The sequence below is a fragment of the Coptis chinensis genome, chromosome 3 (genome assembly GCF_015680905.1).
Source record: "Coptis chinensis isolate HL-2020 chromosome 3, ASM1568090v1, whole genome shotgun sequence".
In the NCBI taxonomy this organism is placed as follows: Eukaryota; Viridiplantae; Streptophyta; class Magnoliopsida; order Ranunculales; family Ranunculaceae; genus Coptis; species Coptis chinensis.
Window position 1 is genome coordinate 103593039 of NC_141458.1, and position 22851 is coordinate 103615889.

General features: G+C 34.5%; 1 protein-coding gene across 1 annotated transcript; it reads left to right on the forward strand.

The window, feature by feature from the left end:
- Positions 1 to 1099: 1099 nt before the first annotated feature.
- LOC147512377 (uncharacterized) lies at positions 1100 to 13421 on the forward strand. Its single transcript, XM_086598717.1, has 8 exons — positions 1100 to 1450; positions 2434 to 2958; positions 3180 to 3576; positions 9506 to 9577; positions 9713 to 9876; positions 11992 to 12321; positions 12394 to 12639; positions 12726 to 13421. The coding sequence occupies exons 1-8, from the start codon at positions 1100 to 1102 to the stop codon at positions 13419 to 13421; spliced, it is 2781 nt and encodes a 926-aa protein (XP_086454843.1).
- Positions 13422 to 22851: the final 9430 nt, after the last annotated feature.

Below are 22851 nucleotides of genomic sequence, written 5' to 3' on the forward strand. Positions count from 1 at the left end.
CAGAATTGAGACATGATGTTTTTGATGTCATTCAGAGTACACTGTCAGATTGTAATAGATTTGCTGAAAAATTTCGTCAAGCATATGATATATTGAGTGCTCGCGCAGTTGAGGAAAATGATGTGGCAGCTTATCTCCATTATAATACATCTACTGACCGACGACGATACAATCTTCCTTCAGCAAATGAAATTGCAGTTGTTATACCTGGGGATGGAACTGAAATCAAAAGCACAAGGGATATCATTCTTCATTATAGATTAGGCAATGCAGTGAAGCAGATTGATGAATGTAATCCCGCTTATCTACCCCTGCATTATCCTTTGTTTTCCCCTCGGGGTGAGCTTGGATGGTTAATCGAAATGAAACTTTATGATGTCAATGACGACGATTCGAGGCGATTGACTTAGATGGTGTTCTATGCATATCGTTTGTTTGAACGTCATATTGAATATTCAACAGTATTCCGTGGTGGAAAATTATTTCAGGAGTTTTGTGTGATGCTTGGGCTTCTATCGAGCAAAATCGACTATACTATCATTATACCCACCAAAAGGATCTTCGTGCTGAAGTGTACATGAGTTCGACAGATTTAGCTGAGGGTACGAATCCTGATCAGGTTGGTCAGCGGTTTATTTTGCCATCATCGTTCATTGGAAGTCCAAGGTACATGTATGAGATCTTTCAAGACTCAATGGCTATAACATGTTACAATAAGCATCCAGATAGATTCCTTACAATGACAGCTAATCCTCACTGGCCAGAAGTGCAAGAAACCCTTTTGGAGAACCAAAATGCGTTTGATCGACCTGATGTTCTTGCCCGTGTTTTCGAACTGAAGAGAAGAGCTTTAATGAAATTTATCAAGAAGAAAAATATGTTTGGCCGTGAAGTAGCTCATGTGTACACCATTGAATTTCAGAAGCATGGCCTCCCGCACATGCATGCACTCTTTTTCCTCAAGCATGAAGATAAAATTCGCACCGCAGCCTAAATTGATCGAATTATATCTGTAGAATTTCCCGACCTAGATAAGGATCCCTTGCTCTTTGATACAATAAATAGTTGTATGATCCATGGACCGTGTGGTGTTAAAAATATGAACTCACTGTGTATGGAAAATGGCAAGTGCACAAAGCATTTTCCACATGAGTTTACATACACGACGACCATACAAAAAGACGGTTATCCACTTTATATACGTCGCAACACGGGACGTGTCTATATGGTGAAAGACAAAGAGGTTGACAATAGGAACGTTGTCCCATATAATCCACAGTTGGTGAGGATGTTTAATTGTCACACTAATGTCAAAGTGTGTGCGGGATTGCAATGTGTTAAGTACATCCACAAGTACATCTACGAGGGCAATGACAGAACAACAATGGTGTTGGACGGCGGAAATGAGATTAAACAGTACATTGATGCCAGATATATTGGACCACCAGAAGTAGCTTGGCGGCTATTTGGGTTTTCCTTACATGAAGAGTTTCCAACCTATTGTAAGGTTATCTTTCACTTGCCGTATTTAACACTTGATTAAACAAATTTCATCAATATACTATTAAGTTATCTTTGGAATGCCATACTGTTAAGTTATGATTTGTTGCCGGTATGCATTATGTTGGTTCAACACTAAGGAACCGATGGAGAATATTCTTGAGAGGGCTTAAAAGACAAAAGTCGAAGTCTCACTTCATTATTCGACCGTTGTTGTTTCAAAATCGGATGCTCAGCCTATACTTACCAAGAATTCCCCGAAAGCACTTTGTTTGGCACAAAATAGAAAAGGTATGGACTAAAAGAAGCAATGGTTATACTATTGGCGGGATGTATTTTGCCAAGCCCAATGAGGGAGAGAGGTTTTACTTGTGTCTACTATTGACCATTGTAAAGGGCCCATCATCATTTGAGGATCTTCGCGAAATTTGAAGGTATTCCCGCTCAACATTCAAGGCTGCGCGTGTGTGTTGCACGTGGACTTCTTTGAAGATGATGGAGAGTGGATACATTGTTTAGAAGAAGCGCGATAATGAATAATCGGATATCAGCTAAGGAGATTGTTCGGCATTATTCTATTGGAATGCAATCCAACAAGAACCACATCCTGTTGTGGGATAGATTCTCAACAAGTATATCGCGACGACCTAGTGCACAAATTACTTAACTATCTTCAACATTCCTAATCCATCAAAAGAGCAAGTGATGATATTATATTAATGCCTCCTTCATGTAGCCTATATTATATTATTAATACACAATTTTTTCCAGTAGGTGATGATTATGGGTTGCATCTATTGGAGCAGTTCCTTATGGAATCTAAAACTAAACTCTAGAAGACTTTCCCCGTTACCCGACCCCCGTTCCCGACCACTCAAAAAAAGGAATAAAGGGATTGGAAATAGACTAATTTGGGAGCAATGCCAACTCTAGTTTGATTTAAAAGATGAACAAATCAACCGTAACATTGATCGTCTTAACAATGAGCAACGCCATGCGTTTGATATTGTGGTTGATTCAGTCATGCAAAATGCAGGGGGAATTTTCTTCTTAAATGGAGCTGCAGGTACAGGAAAGACATTTGTGTATAATACAATTGCAGCTAAATGTCGTCATCTAGGGCATATTGTGATTGCAGTTGCTTCATCTGGTATTGCGTCGCTTTTATTAGATTGTGGTAGAATAGCTCATTCAACTTTTTCTATTCCTTTTTATGTGTTGGAGAACTCTATGTGCGACTTCAAAAAGGATTCGCTCCAAGCAGGTCTGTTTAAAGAAGCAAAACTGATAATTTGGGATGAAGACTCGATGCAGCATAGGTTTTGTTTTGAAGCAGTTGACCGTTCACTCTGGGATGTTTGTAACAATGAAAGACCATTTGGTAGAATCACTATTGTTCTAGGCGGTGACTTTCGACAAATTCTGCCAGTTGTACCACAAGGTGAACGTGAGGATATTGTATGTGCATCACTGAGAAGGTCTTTGCATTGGAAACACGTCAATGTTTTATCTTTTGGTGCAAAATATGAGATTAGATAGTGACTTGCCAGAGAACGTGTTGTTCTCCAATTTCTTGATGGAGGTATTACTTAATTTCTTGAAAAAAATAATGCTTTTTGCTGACCATTTTAAATTATACACAATCACTCATCTCATATGCTCTCATTTGAAATTTTCAGGTTGGAATGAAACCAGAAGAAAGTGTTCAATTGCCGCAAGAGATTCAAAATTGTAGCAATTTTCATGACTTGCTAAATAATGTATATCCCGATCTAAGTGGGCAGTATGAAGCTGACCCAAATGATTTGACCGAGCGGACTATCCTTTCAGCACGCAACGATGATGTTAGCACTATAAATAATACTGCACTAGATATGTTTCCTGGGGAAGAAATTGTTTGCTTAGGTGCTAACAAGTTAGGCGTTGCCAGTGTTGTTGATAGTGGTAACGCAAATAGCTATCCGACAGAGTACTTGAACTCACTCGATCCTTCTGGGTTACCTTCATTCAAGCTTACTCTCAAGAAGGGATGCCCAGTAATGTTGCTGAGAAATATAGCGCCAACAGATGGACTTTGTAACGGCACGCGCTTGATGATTGTGTGCACAAAGCCACACGTGGTGCAAGTTCTAATCTTAACTAGAGAAAAAGTAGGAAATGTACGCTTTATCCCGAGAATATCATTAACGCCTTCGACCAATGAAATACCATTTCAAATGACCAGACGACAGTTTCCGATTCGATTGTCGTTTGCAATGACGATAAACAAATCACAAGGGCAGTCTGTTAAGTACATTGGTATTGATATGCGAAATCAGGTGTTTAGCCATGGTCAATTATATGTGGCGTTATCAAGATGCACTTCTTCAAAACTAATCGTCATCATCCCTCCCCCGATTCTTCAAACCACACAACTAATATCATGTATCCCAAGTCCCGCTTTTAGTTTGAGAGAAGGTGTATTTCATAACTTTTGAGCTTTGATGTTTATTTCTCAATTTCTTTTTATACATATGGTTATGAAATAAGGAACCCTTCATTGTATGTGAGGATTTGAATCTATATCAGCTAACAACGAGTGTGAAATATTAACTGGTTGTTATGTCATAACATTTTGCTAGATAAGGGAATTTGCTTTTTGGATATTTTTAGATAAAAAAAAAATACAATATTTGATAGGATAATGACTTCTTAAATTTTTTGATAAATGAATGAATTTGATGCATATGTTTATATAACAAAGGTCATCCTAATCCAAAACAATCTAAGTAGCATACACCCTCCATAAGCACTCAATATTAATTTTGTAAATAATAGTTATTAAATTTTTGTGTTTCTTTTGCAGCTTTTAATTTAATTAATAAAAAAAATGAATAACGTTAAGATTCGAAAGCATGAGCTAACGGGTTAATTTCTAGTATATATAATAAAACAGCTTGGTCTTTAAGCGCTTTGTGAAGCCTACATCGGATGGCTAATAGTTAATACAATCAATACATCTGACGGTAGACCGGTACGATTAAAGAGTAAGTTGATTTCAATTAGGAAACAATCTTTATGAAAACGTACTCAAATAAATTACTACTAACTTATTTTAATAGTTAATACAATTAGTACATCTGACGGTAGATCGGTAAGATTAAAGAGTAGGTTGATTCCAATTAGGAAACAATCTTTATGAAAACGTACTCAAATAAATTACTACTAATTTATCTAGAATTTATGAAATTTATCTAAATAACTTATCTAACTTATTTAAATTTTAACTTATCTAAATTCTAACGTACTGATTATATTAATCCTCATAGCCTGACAAACTCTTAATTTATGAAACTTATCTAACTTATTTAAATTCTAACTTATCTAAATTTATCTAAAGTTATTTAAATTCTAACGTACTAATGATATTAATCCGGCCTCATAGCCTTCTTATCGACAAACTCTTCGAAGAGTATTTCTATATAATAAAACATCTAATAGTAATTATAACACTTACTAATACCCACAAAATTATGAAATAAGAATAAGAATCCTTCATCGGGCCAATCTCTCTTTTTCCTTCAAATCTTTCAAATCACTTTTAGCTACCAATAAACAAAGGGTGCTAATATATTCACCGGTATAGAATTATAAGTTCACCGCAAAAAGTTCAATTTACTTATTATACCCCCCATTACCGGATGATCACTGCCACTCCTATTTCTGAATATCCAAATCGTACCGAGTTAACACCTCCACCACTCCTCTTACATCGTAGCTTTTGAAACTTAAAAACTCTTAAACAAGAGAAAAAAAAAAACAACTGATCTCGGGCTTTAATGGTGGGAAGATAAAAACTCATGCACATGGGGACATGACTATCATGGCTATAATACAAAAAAGAAATCTTCACCCATACATTCATTTAAACTCACAAATCCAATCACTCCTCTAAGAGCACTATTCTTCCAAAGTTAATAGAACAACAAATCACCTTTAGCTTATTTAATATTTTAAGCGTTGTACTTTCAGAGTGCATATATTTCATTTTGTCTTCAAGTAAAACTTTGAAGAAGAATAGCACGGATTTACCATTTCGCCGTTTTTTTTTGTGTGAGTAAAATCAGATTCCTTAGTAGTCCACTCAGAAATAATGGCCACTAAACGAGTTCGAATTCCTTAATTTTTTTATGCGGGTTATGAACTGCTTTTGTTGATGGTTAGGCTACCAATTTCTCCTTTTGGTTGTTGAAATGGTTAAAATTTATCCAAAAGAGTACGTCTTCAATTCAGAGAGAGAAAATAGAGGTGATACTAGATAAAAGAGAAGGGGATATAATGGGTAATTCACCATATTTTTGGTGAGCATATCATTTGCTTCCTATGAATATATTAACACCCTAAACAAATCACTTTTAGTTTTGGGATGATCTAACGATAATTATAACACTTACTAATACCCACGAAATTAGAAAATAAGAATCCTGGGCCAATCTATTTTTTTTTTTCTTCAAATCACTTTTAGTTACCAATAAACACTTTTAGTTACCGACCGAAAAAAAAAATAAAAAAAATAAAAACCTAAAGTTATCTAAATTCTAATGTACTGATGATATTAATTTTCATAGCCTTCTTATCGACAAACTCTTCGAAGAGTATTTCTATATGATAAAGCAGCTTGGTTTTTTATGTATTTATATCAAGCGGTAAAGGAGAAAGCAGTTTTGGAAAGTTCTAACGGTAATTATAAAACTTACTAATACTTACAAAATTAGGAAATAAGAATAAGAATCCTTCATCGAGCCAATCTCTCTTTTTCCTTCAAATCACTTTTAGCTACCAATAAACAAATCACTTTTAGTTTTGGGATGATCTAAAGGTAATTATAACACTTACTAATACCCACGAAATTAGGAAATAAGAATCCTGGGACAAACTCTTATCGACAAACTCTTAATTTATGAAACTTATCTAAATAACTTATCTAACTTATTTAAATTTTAACTTATCTAAATTTATCTAAATTCTAACGTACTGATGATATTAATCCTCATAGCCTTCTTATCGACAAACTCTTCGGAGAATATTTCTATATAATAAAATATCTAATAGTAATTATAACACTTACTAATACCCACAAAATTAGAAAATAAGAATAAGAATCCATTATCGGGCTAATCTCTCTTTTTCCTTTAAATCACTTTTAGTTACCAATAAAAAATTATATTAAGTTACCAAAAAAAAAAAAAAAAACACTAAAGTTATCTAAATTCTAACGTACTAATGATATTAATCCTCGTAGCCTTCGTATTGACAAACTCTTCGGAGAGTATTTCTATATAATAAAGCATCTTGTTTTTTTATGTATTTATATCAAACGGTCAGGGAGAAAGCAATTTTGGAATGATCTAACGGTAATTATAACACTTACTAATACCCACAAAATTAGAAATAAGAATAAGAATCATTTATCGGGCCAATCTATCATTTTCTTTCAAATCACTTTTAGCTACCAATAAACAAATCACTTTTAGTTTTGGGATGATCTAGCAGTAATTATAACACTTACTAATACCCACGAAATTAGGAAATAAGAATCTTGGGCCAATCTTTTTTTTTTTCTTCAAATCACTTTTAGTTACCAATAAGCAAATCACTTTTAGGTACCAAAAATAAAATGTTAAAAAAAAAAAAAAAACGTCTTTCACTTTTTCCTCTTCCCCACAAAAATACCTTACAACCCTTTCTTCTTCCTAACCAGTAAGGTAACACCCTTCTTCTCACCCTGTCACGTTTGAGTGCAAGGATCCTCTCGACGCGCGCAATCCCCAGTTTAAGGTAAAAAAAATCTCATTACTTCGTTGTCAGTGAGGTTTGTTGCTTTTTCCACACTGTTTTTCCAGTAACCTTCTTCAATACTATCTTCTTCTTTTTAGTAAGAATTCTTAACATGATTTATCTATCTCGGTTCTCTCCACTACGTCATGCTCTCTCCACCACTCTAAGTCTCTTTTTTAACAGGTAATATTAATTTGTACTTAGTTTACATAGTGGTTAAGTGCATAGTTTTATGGGCATAATGAAAACTATGCCTTTAACACTCAATTTGGATTTCGGCAGGATGGGATTTCGGCAAAATCCATTGATATGTGAAATAATCTTTTCTATTGATTAAGATTTCTCTGGATTAAACGACAGTTATGAAGGCAAGTACATTTTAACGTCATTTCCTTCTAATTGTTCAAGTTTATTTCTATACACAAAACAACAAAGAATATACATTCATTTCGGTATGTACAGAGTGCAGAGACTTTAACGCTTCTTTTGCAAGATTGAACTAATCAATGGAAGGTTTACGTACTGTTGAATGGGAATTTTTACAGTCAACATGACTGAGAAAGTGTCTGAGTTACAAGAAAATGTAAGAGTGAAGAATTAGATATAATGGAAGCAAGTAAGTTAGTGGAAAAGTTATTTTTCACTATTTATATTTGAAAAGCTATGTCTTTTTTATCTGTAGATGTATGCTTCATTTTGTGCATTTTGTAGTTGTAAAGACGTGTTGAGTGGGAGACTAAATGCAGAAGAATGTATCGTTTCTCAATCCCAAATGTTTGTGCTGGACTTAAGCGCTTTGTGTGAAGCCTACATCAGATGGCTAATAGTTAATACAGTCAGTACATCTGACGGTAGACCGGTACGATTAAAAAGTAAGTTGATTCCAATTAGGAAATAATCTTTATATATGAAAACGTACTCAAATAAATTACTGCTAACTTATATAGAATTTATGAAACTTATCTAAATAACTTATCTAACATATTTAAATTTTAACTTATCTAAATTTATCTAAATTCTAACGTACTGATTATATTAATCCTCATAACCTTCTTATCGACAAACTCTTAATTTATGAAACTTATCTAAATAACTTATCTAACTTATTTAAATTCTAACTTATCTAAATTTATCTAAAGTTATCTAAATTCTAACGTACTGATGATATTAATCCTCATAGCCTTCTTATCAACAAACTCTCCGGAGAGTATTTCTATATAATAAAACATCTAACAGTAATTATAACACTTACTAATACCCACAAAATTAGGAAATAAGAATAAGAATCCTTCATCGGGCCAATCTTTCTTTTTCTTTCAAATCACTTTTAGCTACCAATAAACAAATCACTTTTAGTTTTAGGATGATCTAACAATAGTTATAACACTTACTAATACCCACGAATTAGAAAATAAGAATCCTGGGCCAATCTATTTTTTTCTTCTTCAAATCATTTTTAGTTACCAATAAACACTTTTAGTTACCGACTGAAAAAAATAAAAAATAAAAAATAAAAAAATAAAAAAAAAAAATAAAACAATAAAATAAAAATCTAAAGTTATCTAAATTCTAACGTACTGATGATATTAATCTTTATAGCCTTCTTATCGATAAACTCTTTGTAGAGTATTTCTATATGACAAACTTAGTGAGATGAAGCATCTTCATGGCTGGACGGTGGGCAATGGAAACTCTATCAATCTTTGGAGAGAGAATTGGTTGTTGAATAAACCGCTCTGCGATTTCTTTCAGGAAGAGAGCAAAGAGATTGTCAAATTTCAGTCAAAGCTTAGTGAGTGTATTCTGGGAGATACTTGGAATTTTTCAGTAAACATGTCTCAACTGTTGCAGCAAATGGGCATAAAACTGGGCACTCTACAGTAGCCTAATAGTGCAAGAGAGGATACAAGGGTATGGTTAGGCAATTCTAATGGGAAATTCACAGTTTCGAAAGCGCATGAAGACATCCGAAAGAAATCAGCCAAACCAGCATGGTGTAAATTCATATGGAACTCAAAGGTTCTACCGAAAACTCAAGGAATTGCTTGGAAGCTGGCGCATGGCGCAACAAGAACAGACGATCAGCTCCAAAGGCGGAAAACGCAGCTGGCCTCTAGATGCTGCATCTGTCTCACTCAGCAAGAAACTCTGGAGCATATACTCTTTCAATGTAATCTGGCCAAAACAGTATGGAACTATGCTCGAGACATTTTCAGCACTTACAAGAACCCGGAATCATTTCAGGATGTGCAGCAGCAAGGTAAGCATTACAGCTCCCTCATTCTTGACATGTGGAAAGCTTGTTCTATCACTATGATGGTGAGTCTTTGGAAGAACCGGAACAGAGTGCTCTACGACAATAAAGACTCAAGCTTATCGCATATTTGTTTTTTAGCTAGACGAGCAATCATTCGAGCTCACCACAGATCTGCAGGGCATATGGAGAACTCGGTTCATGACTTAAAGATTCTTAGAGTCTTCAATCTTCATCACAAGCTGAGAAGAGCACCGAAAATCATTGAATGCTTCTGGACTCTTCCTCCACTTGGAATAATAAAGGTAAATACTGATGGGTACTAATCAGGTTGGGGAATAGTTATGAGAAACTATAAGGGTGAATTCTTAGGTGCAGCGGCAGGAGGTCTGGGGGTCAATACTAATTACATGGCGGAAATAGTGGCTATTGTGGAAGCTGTACACAAGGCGCTGGAAATGGGATGGAAGTATATATGGGTGGAGAGCGATTCGAAATCGGTAGTCCAAGCTTTTCAGGAGAATAAATTACATTGGAGAGTCCGGGAAAGGTGGCAAACTATGAAGGAGCAGGCAGAATGGATCAATGTCACAGTCACTTGGAGAGAGACCAACTAACCTTGGTGCCGATAGCTGTTCTAAGCATGGGGCTAACTTGGTTCAATGTGAAAGGAAATGGTAGGATAGTAGACCACTCTTCATGAAGAATCTAGAGAATCACTACACCACTTATTTCCGTTTTGTCCACTAGAGCATTGATGTTTTTAGGAAAGATACATATATGATGTAGTCTCCTGTAAGCAGTTCTTAATATGTAACTGTCACTTTTGTAATCCTTATTCTTTATTAATCAATTACCTTTAGCAAAAAAAAAGTAGCTTGGTTTTTTATGTATTTATATCAAGCGGTCAGAGAGAAAGCAGTTTTGGGACGATCTAACGGTAATTATAACACTTACTAATACTTACAAAATTAAGAAATAAGAATAAGAATCCTTCATCAAGCCAATCTCTCTTTTTCCTTCTAATCACTTTTAGCTACCAATAAACAAATCACTTTTAGTTTTGGGATGATCTAACGGTAATTATAACACTTACTAATACCCACAAAATTAGGAAATAAGAATCCACGGGCCAATCTTTTTTTTTTTTCAAATCCTTTTAGTTTCAAATCACTTTTAGTTCTTGAAAAGAAAATAAAAATAAAAATCTAAAGTTATCTAAATTCTAACGTACTGATGATATTAATCCTCATAGCCTTCTTATTGACAAACTCTTCAGAGAGTATTTCTATATAATAAAGCAGCTTGGTTTTTTATGTATTTATATCAAGCGGTCATGGAGAAAGCAGTTTTGGGATGATCTAACGGTAATTATAACACTTACTAATACCCACAAAATTAGGAAATAAGAATAAGAATCCTTTATCGGGTCAATCTATTTTTTTTTCTTTCAATCACTCTTAGCTACCAATAAACAAATCACTTTTAGTTTTGGGATGATCTAATAGTAATTATAACACTTACTAATACCCACGAAATTAGGAAATAAGAATCTTGGGCCAATCTTTTTTTTTCTTCTTCAAATCACTTTTAGTTACTAATAAACAAATCACTTTTAGTTACCAAAAAAAAAAAAAAAAACAAAAACTAAGTATTTCACTCTTTCCTTTTCCTCATGAAAATACCTTACAACCCTTTATTCTTCCTAACTAGTAAGGTAACACCCTTCTTCTCACCCTGTCACGTTTGAGTGCAAGGATCTCCCGACGCGCGCAATCCTCAGTTTAAGGTAAAAAATATCTCATTACTTCGTTTTTTCCACATTGTTTTTCCAATAACTTTCTTCAGTACTATCTTCTTCTCTTCAGTAAGAATTCTTACTTGCGTCTACTCTTGACCATCGTAAAGGGCCCAAAATCATTTGAGGATCTTCGCAAATTTGAAGGTATTCTTCATCCAACATTCAAGGCTGTGTGTGTTGCACGTGGACTTCTTGAAGATGATGGAGAGTGGATACATTGTTTAGAAGAACCGGCGATAATGAATACTGGATATCAACTAAGGAGATTGTTCGACATTATTCTGTTGGAATGCAATCTAGTGCAACTACATCTGTTGTTGGATAGATTCTCAACAAGTATATGTGACGACCTAGCACAAATTACTTAACTATCTTCAACATTCCTAGTCCATCAAAAGAGCAGGTGATAAATATTATATTAATGCCTCCTTCATGTAGCCTATATTATATTATTAATACTCAATTTTCCTGCAGGTGTGATTACGGGTTGCATCTATTGGAGTAGTTCTCATGGAATCTAAAAACAAAACTCTAGAAGACTTTCCCCGATGCCCGACCACTCAAAAAATGGAACAAAGGGATTGGAAATAGACTAATTTGGGAGCAACACCAACTCTAGTTAGATTTACAAGATGAGCAAATCAACCGTAACATTGATCATCATAACAATGAGCAACGCTATGTGTTTGATACCATGGTTGATTCAGTCATGCAAAATGCAGGGGGAATTTTCTTCTTAAACAGAGCTGCAGGTATAGGAAAGACATTTGTGTATAATGCGATTGCAGCTAAATGTCGTAATCTAGGACATATTGTGATTATAGTTGCCTCATCTGGTATTGCGTCGCTTTTATTAGATGGTGGTAGAACAACTCATTCAACTTTTTCTATTCCTTTTGATGTGTTAGAGAACTCTATGTGCGGCTTCAAAAAGGATTCACTCCAAGGTGTCCGTTTAAAGAAACAAACCGATAATTTGGGATGAAGTCTCGATGCAAAGATAGGTTTTGTATTGAACCAGGTTGACCGTTCACTCCGAGATGTTTGTAACAATGAAAGACCATTTGGTGGAATCACTGTTGTTCTAGGCGGTGACTTCCCACAAATTCTGCCAGTTGTACCACAAGGTGAACGTGAGGATATTGTAGGTGCATCACTGAGAAGGTCTTTGCTCTGGAAACACGTCAATGTTTTATCTTTGGTGCAAAATATGAGATTAGACAGTGACTTGCCAGAGAACGTATTGTTCTCCAATTTCTTGATGGAGGTATTACTTAATTTCTTGAAAAAAATAATGCTTTTTGCTGACCATTTTAAATTATACACAATCACTCATCTCATATTCTTTTTCAGGTTGGAATGAAACCAGAAGAAAGTGTTCAATTGCCGCCAGAGATTCAAAATTGTAGCAATCTTCATGACTTACTAAATAATGTATATCCCGATCTAAGTGAGCAGTATGAAGCTGACCCAAATTATTTGACCGAGCGGACTATCCTTTCAGCACGCAATGATGATGTTAGCACTATAAATGATACTGCACTAGATATGTTTCCTAGGGAAGAAATTGTTTGCTTAGGTACTGACAAGTTAGGCGCTGCCAGTGTTGTTGATAGTGGTAACATAAATAGCTATCCGGATGAGTACTTGAACTCACTCGATCCTTCTGGGTTGCCTCCATTCAAGCTTACTCTCAAGAAGGGATGCCCAGTAATGTTGCTGAGAAATATAGCGCCAATAGATAGACTTTGTAACATCACGCGCCTGATGATTGTGTGCACAAAGCCACACGTGGTGCAAGTTCTAATCTTAACTGGAGAAAAAGCAGGGAATGTACGCTTTATCCCAAGAATATCATTAATGCCTTTGACTAATAAAATACCATTTCAAATGACCAGACGACAGTTTCCGATTCGATTGTCATTTGCAATGACGATAAACAAATCACAATGGCAGTCTGTTAAGTACGTTGGTATTGATTTGCAAAACCAGGTGTTTAGCCATGGTCAATTATATGTGGCGTTATCAAGATGCACTTCTTCAAAATGAATCCATGTCATCCTCCCTCTTGATTATTCAAACCACACAACTAATATCGTGTATCCTGAAGTCCTGCTTTAGTTTGAGAGAAGGTGTATTTCGTAATTTTTGAGCTTTGATGTTTACTTCTCAATTTCTTTTTATACATATGGTTAGGAAATAAGGAACCCTTCATTGTATGTGAGGATTTGAATCTAGATTAGCTAACAACGAGTGTGAAATATTGACTGGTTGTTATGTCGTAGCATTTTGCAAGATAGAGGACTTTGCTTTTTGGATTTTTTAGATAAAAAAAATACAATATTTGATAGGATAATGACTTCTTAAATTTTCTGATAAATGAATGAATTTGATGCATATGTTTATATAACAAAGGTCATCGTAATCCAAAACAATCTAAGTAGCATACAACCTCCATAAACACTCAATATTAATTTTGTAAATAATAGTTATTAGATTTTTGTGTTTCTTTTGCAGTTTCTAATTCAATTAATAAAAAAATGAATAACGTTATGACTCGAAAGTGGCGTAGCCACGAGTTAATTTCTAGTTTATAATACAAAACAACTTAGTTTTTTAGCAAAGTTATAAGGGCTTAAGTGGTGGTTCTGACTTTCTCGGGATCTGTGCTAATGCTTGAAGAGTCTTATTTACATAATACTCTAATGCTTGAAGAATCCTATCTACATAATACTCTAATTCTTGAAGAGTCCTATTTACCTAATACTCTAAATTACCTAATATGCTTGAAGAATCTTATCTACCTAATGCTCTAATACTTGAAGAGTCCTATTTACCTAATACTCTAAAATAGACTAAACCCCGACTAAACCTTCAAAACCCCTTTTCTTCACGCCAACAAAACCTTCACGAAAATCGATCTTCAAGCCAAAAAAAATTCTCATTTTCTTCACGCAAAATCTTCAGAGAAGTAGAAATTCAACAAGGATTCCCCTTTTCTTCACGCAAAATCTTCAGAGAACCAGAAACTCAACAAGAGTGCTTCTTCTCCATCGCTCCAAGCCTCTTCAATAGGTATAGTTATTTCACATATTAAATTATATAATTGTTTCATTGTTTACAAAATAAAACATTACATGAGGGTCAACTTTTCAACTTTTGAAATTGAGATTAAATAAACTTTTAATTGCTATGCAGTTGCGTACAAGTATTTAGTTACTTTGTACTTCAGACGCTTGTTGGTTTGTGAGAATGGTCTTGGCCACTAAGTTGCCTCTAATGTTTTGTTATGCTAGCTGCAATATGCTATGTTCCGTTCTTCAGTTAATAGTTATGAGGTGGAGTCCAAATAGTTATAAGCTAAGGTTTAAAAAAAAATGGAAAAAAATAGTTTCAAAAATTTGAAAACAGCAAGAGAAACAGTAAGAGATACCTGACATGGGATAAATATAATGGATATGGTTAAATAGTAATGTATAGCTCCTCCTTCGACCATGTTAGTTACTCCATCTTAGGAGTAGGGATTACAAGACAGACTAAAGAGTAGCACCTCTAGACAGAGCTAGACTTAAGCAAAAGCTAACAACCCCCAGATAGATCGAGCTAGACTTAAGCAGGCTAAGAGTTAACAAAGCCAAGAAGAGAACCTAATGCCACATAGAGCAGGTTTTCCAGGTGGAGTCCAAAATTGTTATAAGCTAAGGTTAAAAAAAATGGAAAAAAATAGTTTCAAAATTTTGAAAATGAGATATCTTACATGGTATAAATATAATGGACATGGTTAAATACTAGTGTATAGCTCCTCCTATAATGGCCATGGTTAAATAATATTGTATAGCTCCTCCTTCGACCACGTTAGTTACTCCATCTTAGGAGTAGGGATCACAAGGCAGACTAAAGAGTATCACCTCTATTCAAGCAGGTTGGATTAAATTATGGATTGTCTTATATCAATAGCTGCAGTGGAAGCATTTTGCTCAATTAGTGCATTAGAACTTCTGGCTCTTTATCACATTAGCTTGGACAGGAAGTCAACTTTGGCACTAAAAAATGTGCAACAGCAGGAGCAACACTTACCTCATTGCACTGGGAAGTGGTGAGATAGCATACCAGACTTCTTAACTTTAGTGGAACAACCATAATTGATTCTCCTCTTAATGTATTGTAGTTGGTATGCTATTACATAATCAACTATTATACTCATTTCTCAATTCTTTGTAATGTAACTCTTCTCCTTTTGTTAATTCAATACAGTTATTACCTTCTAGCAATTTTAAGTGTGCATCATCACTGTAGAGGCAAGAATCATCAGCTCATGAATAGTCACTCACCTTATTTGCTAAGGTATGCAATCATTTCCAATAAGAGAGCATTATGTATTTGTATAAAGTTTTCATTGTAACCAAGGATTTAGTATCTAACTAAAATGTTGTTGTAGCTTGAGTTGCTTTTGCTAGGTTAATTTGGGCCATGATTATGATTCATAGAATGGTTTAGTATCAAAAAATTTGAATCTTTGCTCACCGTTTGAAAGCGTGTATAAATTGAATATGGATTACATAAGGAATGAATAGTGAAAGTTGTTTACGTACACTCCGTTTTGTTTTTTTTTCGATGCAAGTACACTCCGTTTGCTGTATGAAGCTTCTAGATGAACAAATTGTTCTCAATACATATACTCGGCCAAGATGATTTTCTAAGGCATATTCAGTTAAGGGTATCACAATGACACTAACAAGTTCAATTTAAATGTCAAAAAAAGAAAAAGAAAAAGGTAGTTCTATTGTAAAAGTTAAATTTACATGTATTCATTTAATTATAACTTGAGTGGCGTAGCCACGGGTTAAATTCTAGTATATCTACATAATAAAGCAGCTTGGTTTTTTATGTTGTTATATCGAGCGGTCGGGGAGAAAACAGTTTTGGGATGATCCTACGGTGATAAATCAATTTCTTTTAAGAGTCCTACTTACTCTAAACTAAAGAGTCCTAAAACTTGTCAACAAATATAATAATTATGCTTTTATATCGAATAAATCAATTTCTTTTAAGAGTCCTACTTACTCTAAACTAAAGAGTCCTACTTCCAGAGTCCTACTTACTCTAAACTAAATAGTCCTAGCCCCTGCATTGGATGATTGTGCACTATGTTTCATTCTATAAATGGTTATCATATAGAAACATCATCTTTTGTCACAAAGTTTACTTCTAGCCTTCATTAGGTTGAGTAGAAAACTAATATTTCTTGGTTTAATTAAAAGTCATTTCATTGATCTTTAACATTCGGTTATCTTCTCACTGAAAGTGTCTTCTTTAACTTTTGAAGTCATATTTATTTTGTTTTTGCTCAACAAGTCATTAATTGTCAATATTTTGTAGTCAGCCATGTTCTCGTAAAAATTTTATTGTTTTTATTTTCTCCTCAAAGCATGGATAAGACACAAAACTTCTACCAAATGAATGTTTCAACTTTTTTTTTTTCTTTTATTCTTTCAAAGGTTTTTTTTCAACTTTTTTTTTTTTTTTTTTTTATTTTTTTTTTTTTTTTTTTTTTTTTTACATGAATTGTAAAACTCCACAATCTATACAATGTTTGTTTTATGCTTATGTTAATATTGTTAATTTTTTTTTTTTTTTTATGTATTTAACCTTTCACCAATTACAAAATAAAGGTTATGAACAAACAGTTACATGAAGAAAACCATCAAGTCTAATCAGCTCATGAGGTTGTCAAGATACCTCCACGGTCAACTCTACTTAGTGTTACTCCTTCTAAGCGCAAGTTGGCTCAACACACAAGATAGAGAGAGCGCACATAAGTGCTACTTCATCAACCTCATAAATACCTTCACATCAAGTCCAATCAGCTCATGAGGAAGTAGTCACACCTCCACAATCAACTATTACAGTTATTCCGACTAAATTATTGCTAAGGTATATATGTATTATATTGTCATATATACAATGTTTGTTTTCTTCTGTACATTAATTTTGTGATGTACAGGTTATAAAAAAATAATTGCATGAGAACCACCAAGTCCAATTAGCTCAAAAGATTGTTGTGACACCTCCACAGTTAACTCTTGGAGTCAATCCCACCAATGCTTTCATACCTTCGCAACTTTCTAGGCGCAAGTTGGCCCAACAATACAATTTGCAATCTGCTAGAGTTTTTTCGTCTTGCTTAAGGCTACTTTAGGCAGTTAGGTTGTGCCAAAGCCTACCTAAGCTTCTAAAGCTCTGCCTATACCAAATCTGCTCATAATAGTTATCATAACACATTGCATCTTAGATCATCATCTTAGATCTACCCCTTTATGTTCATGCAAATAATTTACATATAAAAAATATTTTCTAATAGCAATAGAAGGTGTTTTCATCCAATTCTTATGTGAGTCTTTAATTCTTAGTTTGATTGTCACCTTATTGCCTTATTCTTAGCAATTCACTTATGCTACCCTCACGACTTATATCTGATCCACCATATTTCTTGAGAAAGCCACCATATTTTGTTATTAGAAAGCTATTAGTATTATTTTGTTATTATTAGTATTATTATTATTATTATTATTATTATTATTATTATTATTATTATTTATTTTTGTATCAATCAACTTTACAATCTAGAATGGAGCCTCTAAATTAGTGTATGATTAAACTTATCAGAAACTTAAAATAAGTGTTTTGGTAGGTTATCTCACACAAGGAATGGACTTAATTTTTAATACTTTGCATGACTTTGAGATAATGTAGTTCAAAATGTTATTAGTTTAATAGTACCATGTATTTACATTGTGGAAAGAAGCTTGATTTTTTATGCTGTTATATCGAGTGGTTAGGGAGAAAACAGTTTTGGGATGATCCTAAGGTGATAAATCAATTTCTTTTAAGAATCCTACTTACTCTAAACTAAAGAGCCCTACTTACTCTAAACTAAAGAGTCCTAAAACTTGTCAACAAATATAATAATGATACTGTTATATCAAGCGGTCAGGGAGAAAACAATTTTGGGATGATCCTAAGGTGATAAATCAATTTCTTTTAAGAGTCCTACTTACTCTAAACTAAAGAGTCCTGCTTTCGGAGTCTTACTTACTTTAAACTAAATAGTCCTAAAACTTGCCAACAAAATAACCACCCAAAATCAATTTCTTTTAAGAGTCTTACTTACTCCAAAAAAAACTTACCAACAAAATCACCACCCGAAATAAAAACCCATGCATTGGATGATTGTGCACTATGTTTCATTCTATAAATGGTTATCATGTAGAAACATCATCTTTTGTCACAAAGTTTACTTCTAGCCTTCATTAGGTTGAGTAGAAAACTAATATTTCTTGGTTTAATTAAGATGTTCATTGATCTTTAACATTCAGTTATCTTCTACTGAAAGTCTTATTTAACTCTTTGCAGTCATATTTATTTTGTTTTTTGCTCAACAAGTCATTGATTATCAATATTTTGTAGTCTGCCATGTTCTCGTAAAAATTTTATTGTTTTCCATTTTCTCCTCAGCATGGATAAGACACAAACTACTTCTACCAGTGAACGTGATGCATTTGCTGAGGTATTTTTTCAACTTTTTTTTTTCTTTTATTCTTTCAAGGTTTTTTTCTTCTTTTTTTATTCTTACATGAATTGTAAAACTCCACAATCTATACAATGTTTGTTTTATGCTTACGTTAATATTGTTAATTTTTTTATGTATTTAACCTTTTACCAATTACAAAATAAAGGTTATGAACAAACAATTACATGAAAACCATCAAGTCTAATTAGCTCATGAGGTTGTCTAGATACCTCCACGGTCAACTCTACTTAGTGTTATTCCTTCTAAGCACAAGTTGGCTCAACACACAAGAAGATAGAGAGAGTGCATAAGTGCTAATTCGTCAACCTCATAAATACCTTCACATCAAGTCCAATAAGCTCATGAGGTAGTAGTCACACCTCCACAGTCAACTATTACAGTTATTCCGACCAAATTATTGTTAAGGTATATATGTATTATATTGTCATATATACAATGTTTGTTTTCTACCGTACGTTAATTTTATGATGTACAGGTTATAAATAAATAATTGCATGAGAACCACCAAGTCCAATTAGCTCAAGAGATTGTCGTGACACCTCCATAGTTTTCGTCTTGCTTAAGGATACTCTAGGCAGTTAAGTTGTGTCAAAGCCTACCTAAGCTTCTAAAGCTCTGCCTATACCAAATCTACTCATAATAGTTATCATAACACATTGCATCTTAGATCATCATCTTAAATCTATGCCTTTACGTTCATGCAAATAATTTACATATAAAAAATATTTTCTAATGGCAATAGAAGGTGTTTTCATCCAATTCTTATGTGAGTCGATCTTTAATTTTTAGTTTGATTGTCACCTTCTTGCCTTCTTCTTAGCAATTCACTTATGCTACCTCCGACGACTTATATCGATATGGCTTAATTACAAATCCACCATATTCCTTGAGAAAGCTAGCTAGAGTCTTTATTATTATTATTATTATTATTATTATTATTTATTTTTTTTAATTTTTTATTTTTGTATCAATCAACTTTACAATCTATAATGGAGCCACTAAATTAGTGTATGATTGAACTTATCAGAAACTTAAAATAAGTGTTTTGGCAGGTTATCTCACACAAGGAATGGACTCAATTTTTAATACTTTGCATGACTTTGAGATAATGTAGTTCAAAAGGTTATTAGTTCAATAGTACCATGTATTGACATTGTGGAACGTCCAAGCTAGGAACACCAATTCATCTCAACATTTCTATTGTACATTAGGCATCAAAATATTTGTGTTGGATGCTCACACTCTTTCTATCAAATGTGTATGCATTAGAAAGTTAAGGAGTATGCATGATCAGTGAAAACTAAGCACTACTTTTTTTGTGGGGTACAATTTGAACATTGATTAATTTTGTCCATTATTTAATTGGTTTGTGTGATGATGCAGGAGTCGATGAATGTGAAATGAAGCATCTCTATTTTTCAACTTCAAAATTTGAATGAATATCATTGATCAATAGAGAAACCTATCCATACTTACCGTTAATCTGTGGTGCTTATTAGTTAGATCTGCATATGGTTTCATGTGCCATCATAACTAATGTGGGTGCTTATTGTATATTTTTTTATTCTGTGTGGTTTGAATTGCTTGCTGATAACGATTTGGAATTTTTGCTAAGTTATTGTCATAGTTCATAGTGTTGCTCTATAATTCTTTTCATTGTCTTCTTAGACATGTTTTGAGTTGTTGTATGCTTTGAAAAATGAATTTATAAATAACTAAACTAGCCCATTGTCGTGCGAAGTTATTTATAATTCATATGACGCCATACAGGTTCATTTTCAGATGTAAAAAAAGATAGGGAAACCATGCCAATTTTTTTTAAAATAAATTGGTGTAAAATGGTGTTTAAACATACGTTTGATTCAATAAGTGGCATCGCCACGGGTTAAATTCTAGTCTATATAACAAATTATGGATTGGGACAACAAATTCCACCTCATAAGGTGATATTTGGTCGTGCCACCCCCTCACCATAGCCACTAGATTGTTTTCCTGGGGTGAGTTAACAAGTTTTTTGGGGTGAGTTTAAAAAAAAATTCTCACCTCACCCACCCCACCAAAAAAAAGTGTGGACTATTTTTGGGCTGAACTTTTATGGGTTGTTGGGCTCGAAAGATGAGTAGAGGGGGCGTGGATGCACCGAAGGCGCACGTATTTGTGCCGTATCGGGGGCGGATGTACGTCGGGGTAGAAGCCGGGCGCACGATATATGTGGTGTAGGGGTGGATGCATGTGGCATCGATATGTATTACTAGGGGCACCGGCTTGGCGTCGGGGCACCGGGGCGTCGGCGATCTGCGGAGCATCGAGGTGGATGTGTGTCGGGGGCACCGAAGGCGCGTGTATTTGTGTTATGCAGGGAGGTGAATGTTGCGTTTATATTTGGGCGCAGCAGATTTGTGTCGTCGATAGTACCAAAGAAATACTAGTCCCATAAAATGTAGGGAATAAAACATAAAACAAAAAGAAAAAAATAAGGAAATAGAAAACGGAGACTAGATAGAAACTGGAAACTAAACAGAACAACCTTTTTTTATTTTATTTTTTGTCTATGGACGGTGATCGGTATCTATGCCGTACCGGGGGGCAGATGTGCGTCAGAGGTGCCGAAGCCGAAGGCACACGTATATATGCTATACAGGGGCGGATGTGCATCGGGGCAATCAAGGGCGCAGATATCTATGCGTCACGGGAGATAGATGTGTGTCGGGCACCGGCGCGGCGATATCCGCGCGGCGTCAGACGGGGAGGTGGATGCGATCGGGTGTGCGAAGCGCCGTATCGTGTCATAACGATCATGTGCAAATACTAGTCCCATAAAATGTAGGGAATAAAACATAAAACAAAAAGAAAAATAAGGAAATAGAAAATGGAGACTAGATAGAAACTGGAAACTAAACAGAACAACCCTTTTTTATTTTATTTTTTCTCTATGGACAGTGATCGACGATGTAAATACTAGATTTCGTAATTAGTCTTACAACTTAGGATAATGGGATTGAGTTGTGGATTTGACTGAGCTCGCAATAGACACGAGCTGCATACGTATCCAGTTCTCCGATGAACTGGAATCAAGTCTGACGTAGTTCCTATTGATTGCTCATTTGAATAGGAAAATGGATTGATTATGGAGAAAAAGTCATCTCCTTCCGGAGTGGAGAAAGTCCCCTCTAGATGATGTCTCATCTTGATTTTATTGCCCCTCTACTTAATGTGGTCTTGAATGAGCTTTAATGAGGATGCAATAAAGTGCATGGTTGTTGTTACATAATTCTTGTAACGTCTCCCTTTCCATCTTTGAGCGTTACAAGACCTGGTTGTGGTCTTGGTATAAGCGATTTGGTTGCGGTTATGATATGAGCATCCTGGAAGGTCTTGGTATGAGCGACCTGGCATGTCTTGATATGGTGACGAGTTGTGCTGGACACGTGTATAATATACGTTGGTTGTGTATATTAGTCCCTCACAGATGACATCAATAGCTTATGACCAATTCCCTCTATTCAAAATCTCTTTAACATACCTTCTTTGATTTACATGGGTGTTTTTTTGTAAAAATTGGAATTTTGTTTCTCAAATAGATTTTTTAGAATTTGATATTCATCAATTCCAACTAATCAAAATCAAAGAATTTGAAGTACGGTAGTTAACGTTGGTTGGTAAAGTTTCGAGAAGGATGAGTGGAAGAATAACTGGGAATTTCTTGCTGATTATGCATCAAATTTCGAATAGTTTAATTTAAATAGTTAGATTCTGGACAAATTTGATGAAGAACTTGGGTGCTTGCCTGTGAAAGTGTTTTGTAATACTTGAAATTAGATGCATTTGAGGCAGTATAGAGTGAGCAAGAATTTCTGTTTGTCGAAGGAGTTTTGTGCCTTCATATTA

What these genes read in the sequence shown, in the direction of transcription:
- LOC147512377 (XM_086598717.1), top strand. Translation starts at nt 1,100, where the DNA reads ATGAACTCACTGTGTATGGAAAATGGCAAGTGCACAAAGCATTTTCCA. An exon ending in AAGGTGAACGTGAGGATATT is followed by an intron (nt 2,959 to 3,179) that starts GTATGTGCATCA and finishes TGAAATTTTCAG; the next exon opens with GTTGGAATGAAACCAGAAGA. An exon ending in AGCGCCAACAGATGGACTTT is followed by an intron (nt 3,577 to 9,505) that starts GTAACGGCACGC and finishes TGGCCAAAACAG; the next exon opens with TATGGAACTATGCTCGAGAC.